The sequence below is a fragment of the Paramisgurnus dabryanus genome, chromosome 1 (assembly GCF_030506205.2).
Source record: "Paramisgurnus dabryanus chromosome 1, PD_genome_1.1, whole genome shotgun sequence".
NCBI classification, from domain to species: Eukaryota; Metazoa; Chordata; class Actinopteri; order Cypriniformes; family Cobitidae; genus Paramisgurnus; species Paramisgurnus dabryanus.
This window is the reverse complement of record NC_133337.1, coordinates 57,610,899-57,629,638: the sequence shown is the minus strand read 5'-3', so window position 1 is coordinate 57,629,638 and position 18,740 is coordinate 57,610,899. Positions and strand designations below refer to the sequence as shown.

Below are 18,740 nucleotides of genomic sequence, written 5' to 3'. Positions count from 1 at the left end.
ACTGTTAACGTAAAATAAATAAAGACACTATCTAATTGAAAATGCTTCTCTGGTATGAATCTTTACTTTACAGATGATTCAATTTAAATATTACACTCATTTATATACACACACAAACATAGCTGCATTCACACATACAACAATTTTCAAAGAACAACTCACATAATGTACAATTATTAACCACCAACAAAAGAAAAAATAAAGAGTTTTTATGTATTTTCTGGACCATGTGTTGCATTTTGAGAGATCTGTAGCTCACTGATCTGTCTCCTGAGCTGGACAATTTCTTCTTCCTGCTCGTCAATCTTGCGCTTCAAGCTATTTAGAACCTTAAGTAGAGAAAGCAAACGTGACGTTTTGATAATGTGCAAGATCAATCATGGGTCACATTAGTTTTATTCTTGCAAAAATGGTAGTTAGACCAACAACACGTACCATGTCATTGGCAGTGAAGAGGTCACTCTGTAGTAACTGAGATGCACTTGGTCGCGTGGAAGGATCAGAGTTGGTCAGCAGTCTAATATACTTGCCCAAAAGTGGAAGGTTTTCAGACAGTGTCTTAGGAACTTTACCCTGCCTTAGTTCTCCAAGTGTGTGAACACGTTCCATTTCAGTCCCAAAAGGCTGGAATAACTCCAGTGCAATGACTCCTATACTGTACATATCTGACTGTAGAAATAAAATATCAGAAGCAATGAGCATCATGTTCTACTACATACCAAATAATTATTAAGTAAACAGACTTAAGTCAGGTACAGTAGTAATAAAAACAACTATGTTATAATGCAAAATCCAATGTCGTTTGAGTGTTTTATTATCTGGTCTCTTTACCTTTGAATCATAGTCAGAACCCTCAAGTTGCTCTGGTGCAGCATACACAAATGTTCCCACTCCACTAGTGTGAGCAGAGTCTGAAAAATTAAAACAAATATTGTCTTGGAGTGTGTTTAGTATTTTATTACTGGCGCCATCTACAGTTTTATGGAAGTAAATCTGTGCCGTTGGGTTTTGAATTCTAATTCTTAGCACTGAATTTTTTTACATCAAATTTTTAACACTGAATTTTATTTTGCATCTAAATCAGACTTTGAATTTTAAAAGCCATCGAATTTCTAGCACAGTTTTTGTGCCTATGACATTTTTTTCAATGTTTTAAAAAAATTCAGTGTAAAAAAAATTCAATGTCTAAAAAAATTCAGTGAAAAAAAATTCAATGTGTTTTAAAAGATTCAGTGTAAAAACATTCAATGTTTCAAAAGATTTTGTGTAAAAAATTCAATGTCTCAAAAAATTCAGTGCAAAATAATTCAACGTCTCAAAAAATTCAGTGTAAAAATATTCAGAGTCAACATCCGGGGAAGCAAGGAGAAGCAATCGATCCCTGTATCAAATCATTCAACATCCAGCCAATCATTTACGCTCCATTGGTCACGTGACACCGAAACGGGAAGTGGGTGAAGTTCAGGCTGGTTCAGGCAAAGGGTTTATTTGCATTAACATACGAACACATTTTTCACATCTGGCAGATCGTATCATCAGTATATCAGGACACAGTCCGTTTACATTTATCAAAATCAAAGTGACTACTGTATCTGGATGTGTGATCGATCCCGTGCGGGGAGACGCGCTGGATGAATAGCTGTCAATCACAAATGGCTACAACTGGCTTTAACCATATGATTTAGGGTTGTCGCGGTAACTGCACTCCCGTATTGTACAGTTCTACTGAGAAGCAAACAGCAGAGAATAACTAGCAACCCTAATAACCGTGATTCACCTTTTTAGCTTTATATTTTAAGCTTTAAAGGTTTTGTCTTTGTTTATTAATATTTGCAGCGTCCGCACCGCGTACCTGAACTCGACTTTCACCCACATGCTTTTTACCAGCAAAATTAATGTGAAACATGAGGATGACAATCCCGACTTCACTGTTTTAGTCTGCCTTAATAACGTGCTTTAGGCTCTGTCTGAACTTATACGTTTTTGTTCTGTAGCCTACTTTGTTCACTCACATATTTCTATATCAACAATAAACTGTTGTTACCTTTGTTTCCTGATAAGTTTAATATGATTTAAATAAAAGAGCTAACAATTTCCTAAATTTCCTGTTCATGTCTCCCTCTAGTCTAGTGTGTAAGAAGTGAAGTAATGTAATTTACAAACACATTTAGGTATAAGAAACTTACTTTGCATAAAACCAACACTGAGCAAATGTATTTGGTCAATGTTATTATGGTTTGTACGTGTTTAACCTAAAACGTGTTAAATGAGATAGAAACAGCTGACTGACCAGCGCAACATTCACGTACTGACCCTATGTCGCCATGGAAACTCAAACATTAAAACGATCCATTAAATTCTGCTACTAAATATTAAATCTCTACATGAATAGTTGGAACGTATTAAACATATGCCTGAATAACTTAAAAATACGAGCAGGAGTTTTAAAATGCGCTCCAACCTCCTTTATTTTTGACAGCTGTCAGGGAGAAGATTAATGATAGTTAGCGGTGTTTTGTGTGACGTTGACCTGTAAATGCAGATTCCATGGCTGGATTGAGTGAGATCCGTCCCCGGCTGCGTTTGTGATTGGAATGTTATCCGTTCTTGCGCCACACATCAAGATGGATAAATAAAACACAACGAAAATTCTTCTGTGTATTTTGTTTAATTATTTGCCTAAAGCGCCATCACATTTAAAGCCCTGTGTTCTTAGTTTCTTAATTATATGTATGAGATTTTTAATGTTTGAATGAAAAGAAATTCCAAAACATTTTCCCGCAATCTTTTTAACACTTTAGGGTCAGTAAAATGTTTTATGATTTGTTGTTAAAAATCTGTTCAATGATTGGTTAAAGCCTACGGGACTGCCGCTCAAGCAAAGATAAAGGGCGTATTCCAATAGCTTATCCTATGCCATATTCCCTTCGAAGATCAGAACACTTGATGTATAAACTCTAGAGAAAGTTGCACAATTGTCTCATGGTGTGGTCAATTCAAATAGACTTGGCGAATAGAGCAATGAAAAACGCACATCAGTTTCTCTTTATTTGGATCGACTGTGTGACATCCCCTTCCTGAAGTGCCCTTCAAGGGCGCTAAAACGCCATTTGGAATTCACCCCGCTTTCAGCATGAACTTGACTGCCGCGTCCCATCTTAAAGGCCGATAAAACAGCTGGAGTACTAATAAAAACATCAGTAAATTAATAGGTTTCAGCAATTCTTCTGAAGAAATGTTACCATATCTTTCTCTGGAAAAATAAGCTGCCTTCAAAGCAAGTGTAATTGCGGATTCACGCGCTTCTAATCTAATTTTCCAAATTGTTCTTTTAAGTCATAATGTAAAAATAACACGGAGACTTACGTTCTTACATAGATGTGTTGTATTATTAGGGATGGATTACCTAAATACAGGTAAGGATTTTTTCACCTTCTGAACTAAACAAACCGCATATTTTATAGGAAATAGCCATTTGGCAAAGCCGTTCATCTGTAGATCGCTTTTGCTTTTAAAGTCAGATTATTAAATATTTCCATTTCTTGAATTAAAATAGTTTTTAAAAATGTTTCTTTATTATTATTATGAACGAAAAACTTAAAACCAATAAAATAGTACAATGACAAACTCGCTAAACAGCTTGTTTATTAATAAAACAAATTCGATGGATGGTATGCGTTCTAACACAAATAAATGAAAGACATAATTTTCCATTACTACGAATGCTTAGTGTTTGTTTATTATTATTTTATTATAACAGAACAACAATAAATTACTAAAATGACTCACTTATATAAAGGAGAAGGTTTACCAAAAAGGAATAAATGGAAAATATTTTACCTGCCTTAATACATAAATACATCTAAAGATCCTTAGATTTATTTAAAATAAGCAAACCAATCATTTGTTTAATCAATATAAAACTACAACAATATAAACCAAGGACAAACTCGCAAAAGTTAGATAAAGAAATTCAATTTAAATCCTGTCTATTCTATTCATATTTGTGGAGCAATATAAGCTTGAAAGTATCTTGAAATAAATCGATATACAAAAGCATTTTAACACTGCTTGTATTTTTAAGTTATTCAGGCATATGTTTAATATGTTTAATATGTTCCAATCTCTACATTATTATTAATGTAGAGATTTAATATTTAGTAGCAGAATTTAATGGATCGTTTTAATGTTTGAGTTTCCATGGCGACATAGGGTCAGTACGTGAATGTTGCGCTGGTCAGTCAGCTGTTTCTATCTCATTTAACACGTTTTAGGTTAAACACGTACAAACCATAATAACATTGACCAAATACATTTGCTCAGTGTTGGTTTTATGCAAAGTAAGTTTCTTATACCTAAATGTGTTTGTAAATTACATTACTTCACTTCTTACACACTAGACTAGAGGGAGACATGAACAGGAAATTTAGGAAATTGTTAGCTCTTTTATTTAAATCATATTAAACTTATCAGGAAACAAAGGTAACAACAGTTTATTGTTGATATAGAAATATGTGAGTGAACAAAGTAGGCTACAGAACAAAAACGTATAAGTTCAGACAGAGCCTAAAGCACGTTATTAAGGCAGACTAAAACAGTGAAGTCGGGATTGTCATCCTCATGTTTCACATTAATTTTGCTGGTAAAAAGCATGTGGGTGAAAGTCGAGTTCAGGTAAAGTACGCGGTGCGGACGCTGCAAATATTAATAAACAAAGACAAAACCTTTAAAGCTTAAAATATAAAGCTAAAAAGGTGAATCACGGTTATTAGGGTTGCTAGTTATTCTCTGCTGTTTGCTTCTCAGTAGAACTGTACAATACGGGAGTGCAGTTACCGCGACAACCCTAAATCATATGGTTAAAGCCAGTTGTAGCCATTTGTGATTGACAGCTATTCATCCAGCGCGTCTCCCCGCACGGGATCGATCACACATCCAGCTACAGTAGTCACTTTGATGTTGATAAATGTAAACGGACTGTGTCCTGATATACTGATGATACGATCTGCCTGATGTGAAAAATGTGTTCGTATGTTAATGCAAATAAACCCTTTGCCTGAACCAGCCTGAACTTCACCCACTTCCCGTTTCGGTGTCACGTGACCAATGGAGCGTAAATGATTGGCTGGATGTTGAATGATTTGATACAGGGATCGATTGCTTCTCCTTGCTTCCCCGGATGTTGACTCTGAATATTTTTACACTGAATTTTTTGAGACGTTGAATTATTTTGCACTGAATTTTTTGAGACATTGAATTTTTTACACAAAATCTTTTGAAACATTGAATGTTTTTACACTGAATCTTTTAAAACACATTGAATTTTTTTTCACTGAATTTTTTTAGACATTGAATTTTTTTTACACTGAATTTTTTTAAAACATTGAAAAAAATGTCATAGGCACAAAAACTGTGCTAGAAATTCGATGGCTTTTAAAATTCAAAGTCTGATTTAGATGCAAAATAAAATTCAGTGTTAAAAATTTGATGTAAAAAAATTCAGTGCTAAGAATTAGAATTCAAAACCCAACGGCACAGATTTACTTCCATACAGTTTCCTTCCCTTGCCGCAGTAATTTAAAGAGCTCAGCTGCAAAAGCTGCTAAACACCTCAGTCAAAACTAAATAATGATATTTACGGAATGCTCTCAACACGTATTATACGTTCATTAAATACTTTGCCTAAGTATTCTAGTCCAGAACTTGTAATTATTATTATAAATACAATATAAATAGAGTAAGTTGCATGGCCTCTCACCTGTGTTTACAACTGTTGGAGAATGGGAGGGCAGCTGTTCATGTTCCTCCATTACTATGTTTTGGCACGCTAATCCAAAGTCTCCTATCTTTACATGGGCCTCAGGTCCATGAAGGAAAATGTTTCTAGGCTGTTAATAAATAAATACATATACAAACATATCAACACAGACTTTTAACAGTCATTAAAAAAAATCTGATTTAAACTTGCTGTAAATGTTTTTAATAATCTTTAACTAGATTTGAATCAGAAAGTAGTAAGCACACGTGTGCATATCCAAATAGCGTGTGGGTAATAATAACAATATTATACCTCCGTTTGACAAACAGATAAAAGGTATTTTCACAGTGCGTTTAACCCTGGGTTATCTTTTAAACCCCGCTTTTAAAGAGCATTTCATACTTTATTTTAAAAGCGTTAAGGTTATCCCTGAAATTAATCTGGGGTTGGCCAATCAGAAACTAAAGGGCACATAATTCATATCAAAATCTGTGTATGTAACAGAAATGCATGCTGGGTCAACCTTTTTCACTTCAAGGCCCACCTTGAAGCCCCCTACTAATAATTCCTAGCAAATTAAATTTTCTAGAGCTTGGCATGGACGGACAGAAACCAAACATAAAGGCTAATTAAAATGCGTGCTTTGTCTCATTTTTAATAATTTTATGTAATCTTGAGGTCCGCATGTGGAATCCAGTCACATAGTTGAGAAACACTGGGTCCCACAAGGTGTAAACATATGAGGGAAATGTATGGTTTTGTACTATGGCAAAGACATCAATAGGAGAAAATAAACTATCTGCTGCTTTTAATGGATCACAAGTGCAACTACGCATGCCTTGGTTGTATCTCACTAGTCTCATGTTTGTTATCAAAAAACTTTCACAGAGGCTCCTCCCATGTATACAAATTCTTCCACAGTACTCAAAATAACTAACTTTATACCAACAATCCAAACATCTGTGTGGACTATGTATGGTAAAAGACACTGTGACAACCAACAATATAAGTAGACATACCTTTAGGTCTCTGTGCATAATACCACGGGAATGAATGTATTCCACTCCTTCAAGTATTTTCTTCAAAATAGTCAGTGCTTGCTCACAGTCAACAGACTGACGGGGATCTGTGAACAGTTTAAAACAATGATATAATATATATATATATAAACAATATGCTGTCAATATATGTTTAAAATTGAAAAACTGTAAAAATTCATTACATTTTCCAAATAATAGTTTTTTCCTGTTTACAGTTTAGCCATGTGTCAGCCAATTTAAGAAGAGAATTTATGAGACATCCAAAAATGCTATTACCAGTCCTAATAAATTACATTAATAAAAAGATGTGTAAATACTCCTGTCATTTCTTGCAATGCTTAACTAGTGTGTGGACAGTGATCTCACTTGCAGAACTGGAGAGTTCCTCAGTAGTTTTAAAGTTCTGTTCCTGTATCCAGTCTTTCAAAGATCGCTCACATAACTGCATTTGTATGTAAAGCATTAAGTGGAACTGAGCCTGCACACAGCAACATGACAAAAACCATGATCAAAAAATTACAACAAACGTTTTTAACAATATGCTCTCAAAGATGGAAATTATACCCTATAATTATTTCTTAATTTAAATAAATTGTTAGTTCAAATTAGTTAAAAAGTAGTTGACTTAATTAGGGCTGCAAAATGATTATTAGCGACTAATCTTCTGCAGAATAAATGTCTTTGTTTACATCATATACGTGTGTGTACAGTGTATAATAATTATATATAAATCCACATAGATGCAAGTATATATTTAAGAAATATTTACATTTGTATACATTTTATATTTATATATAATTTATATTATATATAATTATAAATACTTAATATATATTTTTAATTATACATAAATGTGTATTAGGGCTGCATAACGATTAATCGAGATTAATCGTTTGCAGAATAAAAGTTTTGTTTACATCATATATGTGTGTGTACTGTGTATAATAATTATGCATAAATAAATACACATACATGTAGATATTTAAGGCGTATTTACATGTGTATATAAATTTTTATATTTATAAATAATTTATATTATATATAAATATTTAATCTATAAATAATTTTTTCTTAAAATTATACATGCATGTGTGTATATTTATTTATACATAATTATTATACACAGTACACACATGTATGATGTAAACAAAAACTTTTATTCTGCAAACGATTAATCACGATTAATCGTTATGCAGCCCTAAGTATTTACATATATACACATAATTATTATACACAGTACACACACATAAAAACTTTTATTCCACAAACGATTACTTGCGATTATCATTTTGCAGCCCTCGACTTAATAGGCATTCCTGTAGCTCAAACAGTACAGCATGGTGCTAGCAATACCGAAATCATTGGTTCAATTTCCAGCCAATGTATGAGCTGATAAATGTACACCTTGAATGCAGCATTAGGGGCTGTTATTACATCTTAGTATTAAGATGTGTTTTCGTCAATCGTATCACAAGTGAACGAGAGAGACACATTCTGTTTACACCTGGTATTTAAATGCATCTCTTTTGTCCACTTTCGACCGCTACTATCCTGATTACTTTGAGGGGATGGTCTGTGGAGACTGTGGGCGAGTCTCTCTGCTGTCATTTAAATTCAAGTGGTAGTAATGACCGGTTTAAATTGACTGAAACTAATATTATGTCAGTGTCCGCTGCTTGTGTAGTAAGTAAACATGCTGCACAGTGTTTTGTACATGTATATGTTAGAGCTTTCTCTGATTTTTCAGCGCAATTGATTAAATAAGATTGCGCAACTTTCACATGCAAAATGAAACTAATGAAATACACTGAGATCAGCCGCTTTAGTTTTATCAATGAAAGCCTAAAGATAGCGCTGTACACTGTGTGTTCACGCTAGAAGTCAGAATCGGGTATCGGCCTCAATACCACATTTTCTAAAGTACTCGTACTCGTTAAAAGTCCCCTGATACCAGGGATCGATTCCACGGTCTGAGAAATGTCTATGTTTGAGCGGCGTGTAAGGGGTTAATGCCTCTTGTGTTGTCCAAAGAGGCAGAGTTTACAACAAACTGGAAAACTAGTCCGTTGTTTTTTTGTTAAATTATATGAGTAAAGCTGTTACCTGTAAATTTAAATCATGTTTTATATTAAGTAATCGGTATCGGCAAGTACTGAAATGCAAGTACTCGTACTCCAAAAAAGTGGTATCGGTGCATCCCTAGAACACAGTTTACACCTGTCTTTAGCATCGTCCACTTGTGATCTGATCGATTAAAACGCATGTTAATGCCATGTGTAATAACAGCCTCTTAGATGCATTGCATTAAAGTGCGTGCCAAATTCATAAACGCAGATTAGTTAAAAATGAATATTAATGAACCTCATACCTCTTGCGGCTGCTTTTCTGACCATTCAGGACTGTCTATATCAATGTAAGAGTTATTGTTCAATTCCAGTCTTCGACTTAGGTCATCTTCTGAGAGCGCTGAGCTGTCCCATTTAGCCGCTGGACACTTGCTCACAGTAGCACGAGGTTTTCCCAGGAACACACATGGAACAAAGTTCTGTGGGTTGCGGACAGTTTTTGGACACACAGCATGATCCACCTCCTCTTTTGATGTTGAGGGTTTGACGGAGTAGCTCTCTAATGTAACTTGATTTCCTTTAGCTTGTGGTTGGCCAGAACGTTCAAAAACGATGGATGATCCATTGCTACTGTCAGTGCTTTCCTGTGTGTTCCTAAAAGGAATAGCTTTCATTACGCTGCAGTAAAAGCGATTCACCTAGACAGGCCTACTTTAAACAAGTTAATCTTACCCATCTTTCTGTGAAGGGGTCTCTAAGGCTGGAATTGTTTGTGAAATGATAGATTTGGGATCTAGAGGTGAACAGAAAATTATAACAGTTTGTATAATTTTTTATGAATTCCTTTTTCATAATAATAGGTCAAAAATAGAGAATGACCTCCCACAGCAGGCTGAACATGCTCCATCCATGCAGTGTGATATCCAACAATATTAGGATGCTGGAGGCTGGAGAGCACTTTAACCTCTCTAAGAACCTGTGAAGAGAGAAACACAACAATCTAATATCTAACCACTGAATTCATTGTTACAGTAATGCAAGCATGACCCATGATGACAAACTTTACCTTCATGCAGTCTTCTCTTGTTACTTTTTTAATAAGAATTTTTTTCACAGCATATTCCTGACCATCCAGCTTGTTTGTAACCTACAACAGCAGGACAGGCTTTAGGAATCACTTTTCAAGATAACATGGATATTAACTTTCAAAAATAATTCAACAGATATGATTAGACCACATCTCTGTACCTTAAACACTTTCCCATAGGCTCCTTTACCCAGGGCTGCGATTTCTTCAAATTCACTAAGATAGCGGGATGTTTGTGCTTGAAAAAGACCATCTTTGGTTCTAGGATAGATCAACAGTTCTCGGTTAATTCAAATAATGTCATTGTATATTATGCTATAAGCTCTGTAAGCTTTTTACCTTATGCTCTGGCCTTCTGCACTCAAGTATCTATGATCCTGCAGGAAGTCACATATTAAACAGATATGGCAAAATGAGCATTCACGTTCTTTGGTAATGTTAAGTGATAGTCAAAAAGGCATCACAGAAAATGACACAATTAAATAAATTAGATTACCTGTGCAAAAAGTGATGAGCTTGTTGCATGCAGGAGCTCTGTGAACGCGCGGTTATGCTGCAGTCGGACTGTGCTAAACTCATCACTGATAGCCAATGGAGAAAGGAGGTTCATTGCTGCTAAACGCTGACCAATCACTAAAACAAAAGGGGTATTTGAAAGAAAGATGCTCTTGTTTGGTAACACTTTTTAGGACAAAATAGTAAATAAAATAAACATAGTGACATAATGGTGATTTTTATGAGGCAATATTTTTGATGGCTCACCCTTAAACAACATGCGTGAACGTGTGGGGTCACTCTCATAAACATAGCACAAGTGTTCCAACAAAGATCCCAGCAGCAGGTGGTTGGGAATGGCAGAAGCAAATTCTTGGATAGATGGATACTGTCTACCCGCCAGCAACATTTCATGGTTGTTGTCTGAATCTGAGGCTGCAATTGAACAAAAAAGACAATGAGAGGAGAAAGAAATGTTTAACAGTGTCAATGCATTAATCCAGTGTTATTATATTGACAGTTCCCTTTCTTTGAAAACAGTGACATTTTAAAACCAACACACAATAGAAAAATTCTTACCTTCAGCAATAACTTTGGCAATTAAGGTCACAATGTCATTTTTCTCTAAATCCATTGAGACGTTAAATAAACAAACATTTACAGTATTCTGTTAATGAATAAAGAGTGTTTTGCAATGATGCATCTTAAATGTGCAGTTGAGGGGTGGGTAAGGTTGAACTAACTTATCAGTTGTAAACATTTTCAAGTTACCCCCACACCCCTAGGAAGGCCAATAGATTATATGAGGTAGGAGGGACGTTTAAAAATGGCATTATGCAGTTACAGCCAGTGGCATTTGCAATGTGAGCTATGGCAGTGAACCTATAGGTAAGAAGATAGATTTAATGTATTTATTTTAAACTACACACAACACCTTGTGCACAAAACAAAATCTAAGCACCGCTTTACCCCTGATACAACTATACAGCCCCTAATAGGGTATGCAATCATTGAGTTTTGTAGCAGTCATAACTTAAAGGACTCACTGTCAAACTGGACGTCATCTTCTGCATCTTCCAGGCTGAACATTCCTCTTCTAGGTCCCCTATCTAGGGTGGAAAGGCCCCTACGGATCTGAAGGCTGCGACTGTTCAAATTAGAAACAACGCTGCTACTCGAACTTTCCTCTGCCATGAGAGTTTCTGTTGTATAAAACATGGACGAACTGGGCAAAAATATATGTATCCCATGTATTGGTTCCTTTAAGAAAGGCACATCGCACAAGAAATCATTTAAAACTAGAAAACAAATGTAAAGTTTGACCAACTAAAAATACCTAACAGTGTAAACTAACAGTGAACTGCCATGTTCGTCAGGAGTAAGAAAGCGTCTCAAAATGTCCCATGTATGATGAATAAAATGTACCGCATAAAAACGGTTAATGAATGTAATTGTTTGAGTATTAATTGTAGATATTATATATGTTTACTAATTCAAACCATACATGTTGGAACAAAAACATTTATATTAACGTTAGGCTAGTTTCGTCTACTGTCAGACATGCAATTTGGACACAGTCCCTAATTTTACGCAGGGGAGTTTACGCAGATTGCTAGAAGGGATACAGCCACGGCCAAATCTCGTGAAATCTTTTCGGATGAGCGCTGTTTTGAATCAGCCAACACCTCGCGAGACTTGACCATAGCTGTTTCCACTCTAGCCAGAACCGTTTACGAATGAGATGATGAAACATTTCAAAATAAAACGGCACAATGTAACATGGTAATAAAGTTTTATTAAAAAGCACTGTGGTCTTATAACCAAGTAACAATTCATTATGCTAAAAATATAATAAATTAATTTATTAACTATATTAACTAAAAATGTTATGTAGCAGTTTTTGGGAAATGTATTTCAAGCATGCCTAGAAATGTTTTTAAAATGGTAAAATTAAAAGAAAAGAAAAAAATACAGCAGACATTACACAATAAATAAAAAACAAGCATTTGACTCATAGGTTTGACTCAAGACTGTAAAAAAAGAGGTTTGACTACGTGGGGCGTTGCGCAGACTGAACGGGGTATGACATCAAAGTACCGCGAGAGCTATTCAAAGGCACAACTTTACCTTTAACATCGCGGGAAATGTCTTCGCGGCATGTAGCTGTACGCGTACACTCCTAACATGTGTAGTTACACTGTTGTAGTTTGTGAGTATTGTTGCGTTGCTAAAGTATATTTTTTCTCTCTCTTTCAACAATGAAGGTTACGTTTTCGCTGCTGGCATGAAAACCACAAGGATCCAAATGCTATCAAAACAGCTACAATGCAGTGCAACGCTTTGATAGGTTTCTTCGATTGATATTGCTATCATATATAAAAATACTGTTAAAGCAATGATGTCAGATACCTGGTAAGTTTTTAAAGCTTTGTATTTTGTTTCCTCCGATCCTTACTCCTAAATACAGCTGGTGTATGATTCTACAATGCAAACACTTTCATTATGTGTAAAAGCACAGGGTCTGCAGGAGCCATAAAGGCAATTGACAAGCAGGCTGTACATCAGATCTGTTCAGGGCAGGTCGTCCTGAGCCTGTCCACAGCTGTGAAGGAACTGGTGGAGAACAGTATTGATGCTGGTGCCACTAATGTCGGTGAGCTCAAGGGATGACAGACCCGAAATACCATAATGCATTTGATTTGATGCTACACTTGGTCAAATGTTGTGTCTTATGTCTCATTTTCCACACAGATGTGAGGCTAAAAGACAGTGGAACAGAGTTAGTGGAGGTGTCTGACAATGGAAAAGGCGTTGAGGAGGCAAACTTTGAAGGACTTAGTAAGTGGCTTCTGAACACTGATGACAGGAGATGAAGAATACGTCTAGCATGCCTATTCACTTCATTCTGTCTTCTTCTTCAAATGTGCAGCTTTAAAACATCACACCTCTAAACTAAGAGATTTTTCTGATCTGATACATGTGGAGACATTTGGATTTCGTGGTGAAGCCCTCAGTTCACTGTGTGCTCTTAGGTAATTTGGATGTGGTGACTCAGTTTATACCATCTTACTTTACTTGCCAATGGAGTAAGGTTGACCTTTTTGAGGTATTCTTAACATAAAATTGACTGAAAATCTTCCCTTTATTTGAATTGTTTGCAATGCAGCGATCTTAGTGTCGTTACTTGCCACGAGAATGCTCTGATCGGAGCTCGGCTGGTGTTTGACCACGATGGTCGTCTCACTCAGAATGTACCCCATCCCCGTCAGCATGGCACAACTGTCACGCTTCAGAAGCTCTTTTCCACGCTACCTGTTCGACACAAGGAGTTCCAGCGCAACATCAAAAAGGTTTGCAGCATACTTTGTTTACATTGTTGTTGAGCATGGTATAAAGGTGAATTAATTAGATTTTGTTTTTCCACAGGAATATGCCAAAATGGTTTATGTCCTGCAGTCCTACTGCATCATCTCCACTGGTGTGCGTATTACATGCACAAACCAGATTGGGCAAGGCAAGCGCTCCACCGTACTGTGCACCAGTGGGAGTAACAGCATGCGGGACAACATTGGAGCTGTTTTTGGCCCAAAGCAGGTGTCAACTCACTGAACCCCTTTAATTCTGTTTCATACTGTATGAAAGTATGCAAAGTATTTGTATTATTAGATGCAATAGAGGATTTTTTTATTTGTCCACAGCTGCAGAATTTGATTCCCTTCATACAGACATCTCCCTCTGAATCAGTACAAGAAGACTATGGACTTAGTGGGGTAGAGGTTCCAAAAAACCTTTTCACGTAAGCATTACTTTTTGAAAATGTTTTCTGTGTCTTTAAAACATTTGACCTTCACTGAATGCTGTTTTAAATGCTGTTTTGTGTGTTGTAAAAAGTACTGCATATGTAAATGTGAAATTAAAAATCAGCATAAAAATGATTATACAATTGCAGCCGGTACATTTGCTCTCCAAAATCATTATTGTTTTCAAATGGTTACATTTTTAATTGTTTTAATAATTTGATACTCGATGTCACAGAACACAAGATGTTACACACCACACCATAATAATACGTTTTCTGTAAAAAGTGTCCACCTTGGAAGCAGAGTTTGACAGTAACAGAATTGACATAATTCTCAGACATTATTAATGGCACCATTGTAATATTGTTATGGCCTGTAACTTTAGTGATCCATGACAATGATAACAAAATTGTTGAAATAATAAAAATATAGACACTTGAATAAAGCAGAAAAAATATTAATGGACACCAAATGTACCTGCAATTATATAATCACCCATTAAACCAACAATAACATTCCAGTTTTACAATTATGTACAATATTTGATTTTAGCATTGAGGGGTTTGTGTCACAAGCTGATCATGGTGTTGGTCGAAGTGCTACAGACAGACAGTTCTTTTTCATTAATAAAAGACCCTGTGATCCAGTGAAGGTATTTTTGTTTGTATATTTAAATTTTAATGACTATAGATTATTGCTTATGTATTGTATTAAAGTGTTTTTCATGTATGCCTTTGTTTTGTTTGTATGTGTGTCATATTTACAGGTCTCCAAAGTTGTGAATGAAGTGTATCACATGTACAATAGGCATCAGTACCCTTTTGTTGCTCTAAACATTTCTGTTGCTTCAGGTAAGACTCGCATAGAATTAAGATATGAAAATGAATTGTTGCACTCATCTTCATCATTCGGATTATTATTCTTTTCATATGAAGAGCTCAAATGCAACAGCTGATAAACACAACCTCACTGAAAAATTAGATAATGATATTGACAGAATGCTTTCGGCATGTATTATACGTAAATTATAATTCAAAGTCGCTTAATCCCGGGCTCAGGCCATTCAGAAATACCCATTTGTTGGCAGAACTGCTTTTTTAGCAAAGTCCTCTAAAGTGGATATAATGTGTGCGTCAAGTTAAAGGCGGTTTTACAAATATATTACAATATTGACTGAATTTTTGGACCCTTTTACCTTTATTCAGAAAAGACGGTGAAGAGTGAAACTTTTTTTAAGAAATTCGAGATGTTTGCATGTAGTGCCTACTTAAAGGGTTTTGCAACAAAATAAACTGACTGAAGTGATATTTAAATTACTGACTAATAACCTTTTCATTGCCATTAAAGTTCAATTTAAAACACTAAGCATGAGAGTCTGATTAAAAAATGCCCATTTAAAAAAAAATGTCAGATGCATGTGTCGATGTGTTTTTGTATATGAGCTCTTCATACTGTATAATGTGTCCAAAATGTCAGTTAATTGAAAATTGTCATTTATTCTGCATTTTTTTTTTTTTTGGTTTAATACTGTAGATTGTGTCGATGTGAACGTCACTCCAGACAAACGTCAGATTCTTCTACAAGAGGAAAAACTCTTACTGGCTATTCTGAAAAGCTCACTCGTTGCTATGTTTGAGACTGGTGTCAATAAAATCAGTTTCAATCACATACCTTCACCAATTACTAGTAAGTGCTTTCGAAATACCATCCATTCCAGGTTTCCAAACCTGAAAGTCATTAAAATCTGCCCCAGCCATTTTGAAGCTAATTGAGGATTTATTTTACCAGGAATGGCTGGAAAAGTAATAAATATGAATTGTTTAAAAGGAATGAGAAAATGTTATATCTTTTATAACTTTTAAGATGTCCTCCTTTCTTGTAGCTCTGTGCAGACCTACAAGTGCAGTTTCAGAAGATCGGGACACAGGTTGTGTTTCTGAAGCAATTCAGGATGATGTCTCTGAGCCACCTATTTGCAGCCCAAAGACTTCCATCAATTTAGCTGGACTTAAAGCAGCATTTTCCAACCATCAGGCTCCTGGAAATGGGTCAATGCAGTCTAGTCATAAAGCTCTTTGTGTTGGTCCATCTCAAAAGAAGATGTTTTCTTTTGTCAGCTGCTCTAAAAAAATGACTGACAGTATTAGACAGCCTCTGAAATCTCTTTCTTCATCTGTAAAAAGTTCTGCAGGTTGTCTAGACAAATTTAAAAGCACCTTTCATAGTGATGCAGACCAAACGTCTACCAAATACGATCCAGAGATTCGAAATGGATGCAATTCTGAATCTGTTTCGCCAGACTGTATTATGGATGAGACTGATGTTAAAACAGAGATTGCTAATGAAGCTGTGGATACAGAGTTCAGGAGGTATGAACCTTTGGTGCCAAAGTCAGAACATGAGGACAGAACCTCCAGTCCTGAAGCTAAAAGAGCTAGACGTGAAGATGACACTCAAGCACAAAGCTATATGTTGGAATACAAAAACAAGCCTGCTTTTCTGGAGTTGGTAGATTCACCTGTTAGCATACAGAAGAAAATAGTGCATTTAAAGTTTTCTCTTGAGGAGCTTTTTAAAAGGATGCAGAAGCTAAAGGTACAGAAGAGCGAGAACAGCGATGAGCTTAAATACAGACGGTTCAGGGCAAAGATCAACCCTGGAGAAAACCAAAGTGCTGAGGATGAGCTTAAGAAAGAAATAAGGTTGATTATACTGTTTAATTACCTATAGGGCCAAGCTGTTTTGCAAATTCATACATCATTAATAAGGTTTACTTGTTCTTTTTTTGTTACAGCAAAGATATGTTCAAAGAGATGAAAGTTATAGGTCAGTTCAACCTGGGTTTTATTATCACCAAGCTAAAATCAGACCTTTTTATAATCGACCAGCATGCCACAGATGAAAAGTACAATTTTGAGATGCTGCAACAGAATACTGTCTTAAAGGGACAGCGCCTTATAGTGTAAGTTAAGTGCAAAAAGATTATGAAACATATTTTTTTTTTTACATAACTTTGTCCACTTAAAATCTTTCTCCATGTGCAGTCCACAAAGTCTTCATCTCCCTGCCATCAGTGAAACGGTGCTCATAGAAAACATTGAAATATTCCGAAAAAATGGATTTGAGTTCCTTATTGATGAAGATGGTAAGTTTAAGCAGAAATATCACTTGTATTAAAAAAACAAAACAACCAAATTTATGTTAAATGGTGTTTTTTTTTAGCTCAGGTTATGGAGCGGGTGAAGCTGGTTTCTTTACCAACAAGTAAAAATTGGACTTTTGGCCCAAATGACATTGAGGAACTTATCTTTATGCTTAGTGACTGTCCTGGAATCATGTGTCGCCCTTCACGCATACGGCAGATGTTTGCGTCCAGGGCGTGCCGCAAATCAGTAAGTGCATAGGTCTTTTTTTTACCTTCTCCAGCATGAGATGCATAAGCAAAATACTTAACACACTAATCAGGGGTGGGCATTCTTGGTCTTGGAGGGCCACTGTCCTGCAAAGTTTAGCTCCAACCCTAATCAACCTGAATGCCATTTCCAAGTAATCCTGCACATAGATATACATAATAAAGGCTAGATGTCTTACGGCGGAGTCTTTAATGTCATCACGGGCGGCCATCTTGTCACAGGCAAACTTTCGGGCGGGATCTGTGGTACCTGATGTAAAGTAAGAGATCTGCACGAACACAAATACTCTTATCTCCCTGAAATCTTGACAGATTTACAAATGGTTTGGTTTCTTAAAAACGTTATTAACGTGGCTATATTTCTGGATGCTTGAACATGTTTCATGAACATTATTCATAAGTAAGCAGTGTCACAAGTACATCTCTGATGTTTATAACAAACCAAACTGTTTGAAAATTTAGCAAGTTACTGTTATTTAAAAAGTACATGCACCATTAAAACACAATGTTACGAGTGAGCGAGCTGACTGTGACAAGATGGCTGCCAGGTGCGGAAGTCGATCTCCATTGGCCAGCAGCCCGGACGAGACATCTTGCCTTTATTAAGTATATGATCCTGCAGCCTTTGATTAGATTTTTCAGGTGTGTTTTATTAGGGTTGGAGATAAACTTTGCTGCACTATATTGTGTGGGCCCTGTCATGGTTTTTGTTGTTCAAACCCTTTACTTTTTCACAGGTGATGGTTGGCACTGCCCTGAACACCAGTGAGATGAAGAAACTTGTGGTTCACATGGGGGAAATTGAACAGCCGTGGAACTGTCCTCACGGCAGACCCACCATGAGACACCTTGCCAATCTTGAAATGATTTCTGTGGACTGAAACCATGTTGCTTGGTTTGTTTGTTATTTTAATGACTACCAAATTTGTTTTAATAAAGGATTTTTTTTATTTTTATTTTAATATTAGTAAATAAATAAAATTTATAATGAGTGTATGAAATTGCGGTTTTTTGTGTGTGTGTGTAGTTGTTTCCTATCCGTAATATGATGTGCAAATTAAGTTTTAATTGCCCTTGTCATT

The 18,740-nt window shown here is 35.8% G+C and overlaps 2 protein-coding genes across 3 annotated transcripts; one reads left to right on the top strand and one right to left on the bottom strand.

Moving 5' to 3' along the window:
* Positions 1-45: 45 nt before the first annotated feature.
* On the bottom strand, positions 46-11,814 carry eif2ak1 (eukaryotic translation initiation factor 2-alpha kinase 1). Of its 2 annotated transcripts, none has more exons than XM_065242560.2 (15): positions 11,493-11,814; positions 10,714-10,881; positions 10,448-10,584; positions 10,291-10,328; positions 10,113-10,212; positions 9,931-10,011; positions 9,744-9,840; positions 9,597-9,657; positions 9,167-9,518; positions 7,165-7,276; positions 6,778-6,884; positions 5,759-5,888; positions 832-911; positions 436-669; positions 46-329 (listed from the first exon to the last, which is right to left on the bottom strand). In XM_065242560.2, the coding sequence occupies exons 1-15, from the start codon at positions 11,662-11,664 to the stop codon at positions 210-212; spliced, it is 1,989 nt and encodes a 662-aa protein (XP_065098632.1). In that variant the 5' UTR covers positions 11,665-11,814; the 3' UTR covers positions 46-209. The 2 variants fall into 2 exon arrangements, with proteins under 2 accessions (XP_065098632.1, XP_065098633.1); XM_065242561.1 differs by lacking the exon at positions 11,493-11,814 and adding an exon at positions 11,026-11,173.
* A 730-nt stretch (positions 11,815-12,544) lies between these two features.
* On the top strand, positions 12,545-18,652 carry pms2 (PMS1 homolog 2, mismatch repair system component). The gene is made up of 16 exons (XM_065242559.1): positions 12,545-12,611; positions 12,711-12,858; positions 12,960-13,099; positions 13,198-13,284; positions 13,376-13,478; positions 13,613-13,796; positions 13,873-14,040; positions 14,145-14,242; positions 14,799-14,898; positions 15,013-15,097; positions 15,780-15,932; positions 16,129-16,948; positions 17,041-17,208; positions 17,291-17,391; positions 17,469-17,638; positions 18,396-18,652. The coding sequence occupies exons 2-16, from the start codon at positions 12,842-12,844 to the stop codon at positions 18,537-18,539; spliced, it is 2,538 nt and encodes an 845-aa protein (XP_065098631.1). The 5' UTR covers positions 12,545-12,611; positions 12,711-12,841; the 3' UTR covers positions 18,540-18,652.
* Positions 18,653-18,740: the final 88 nt, after the last annotated feature.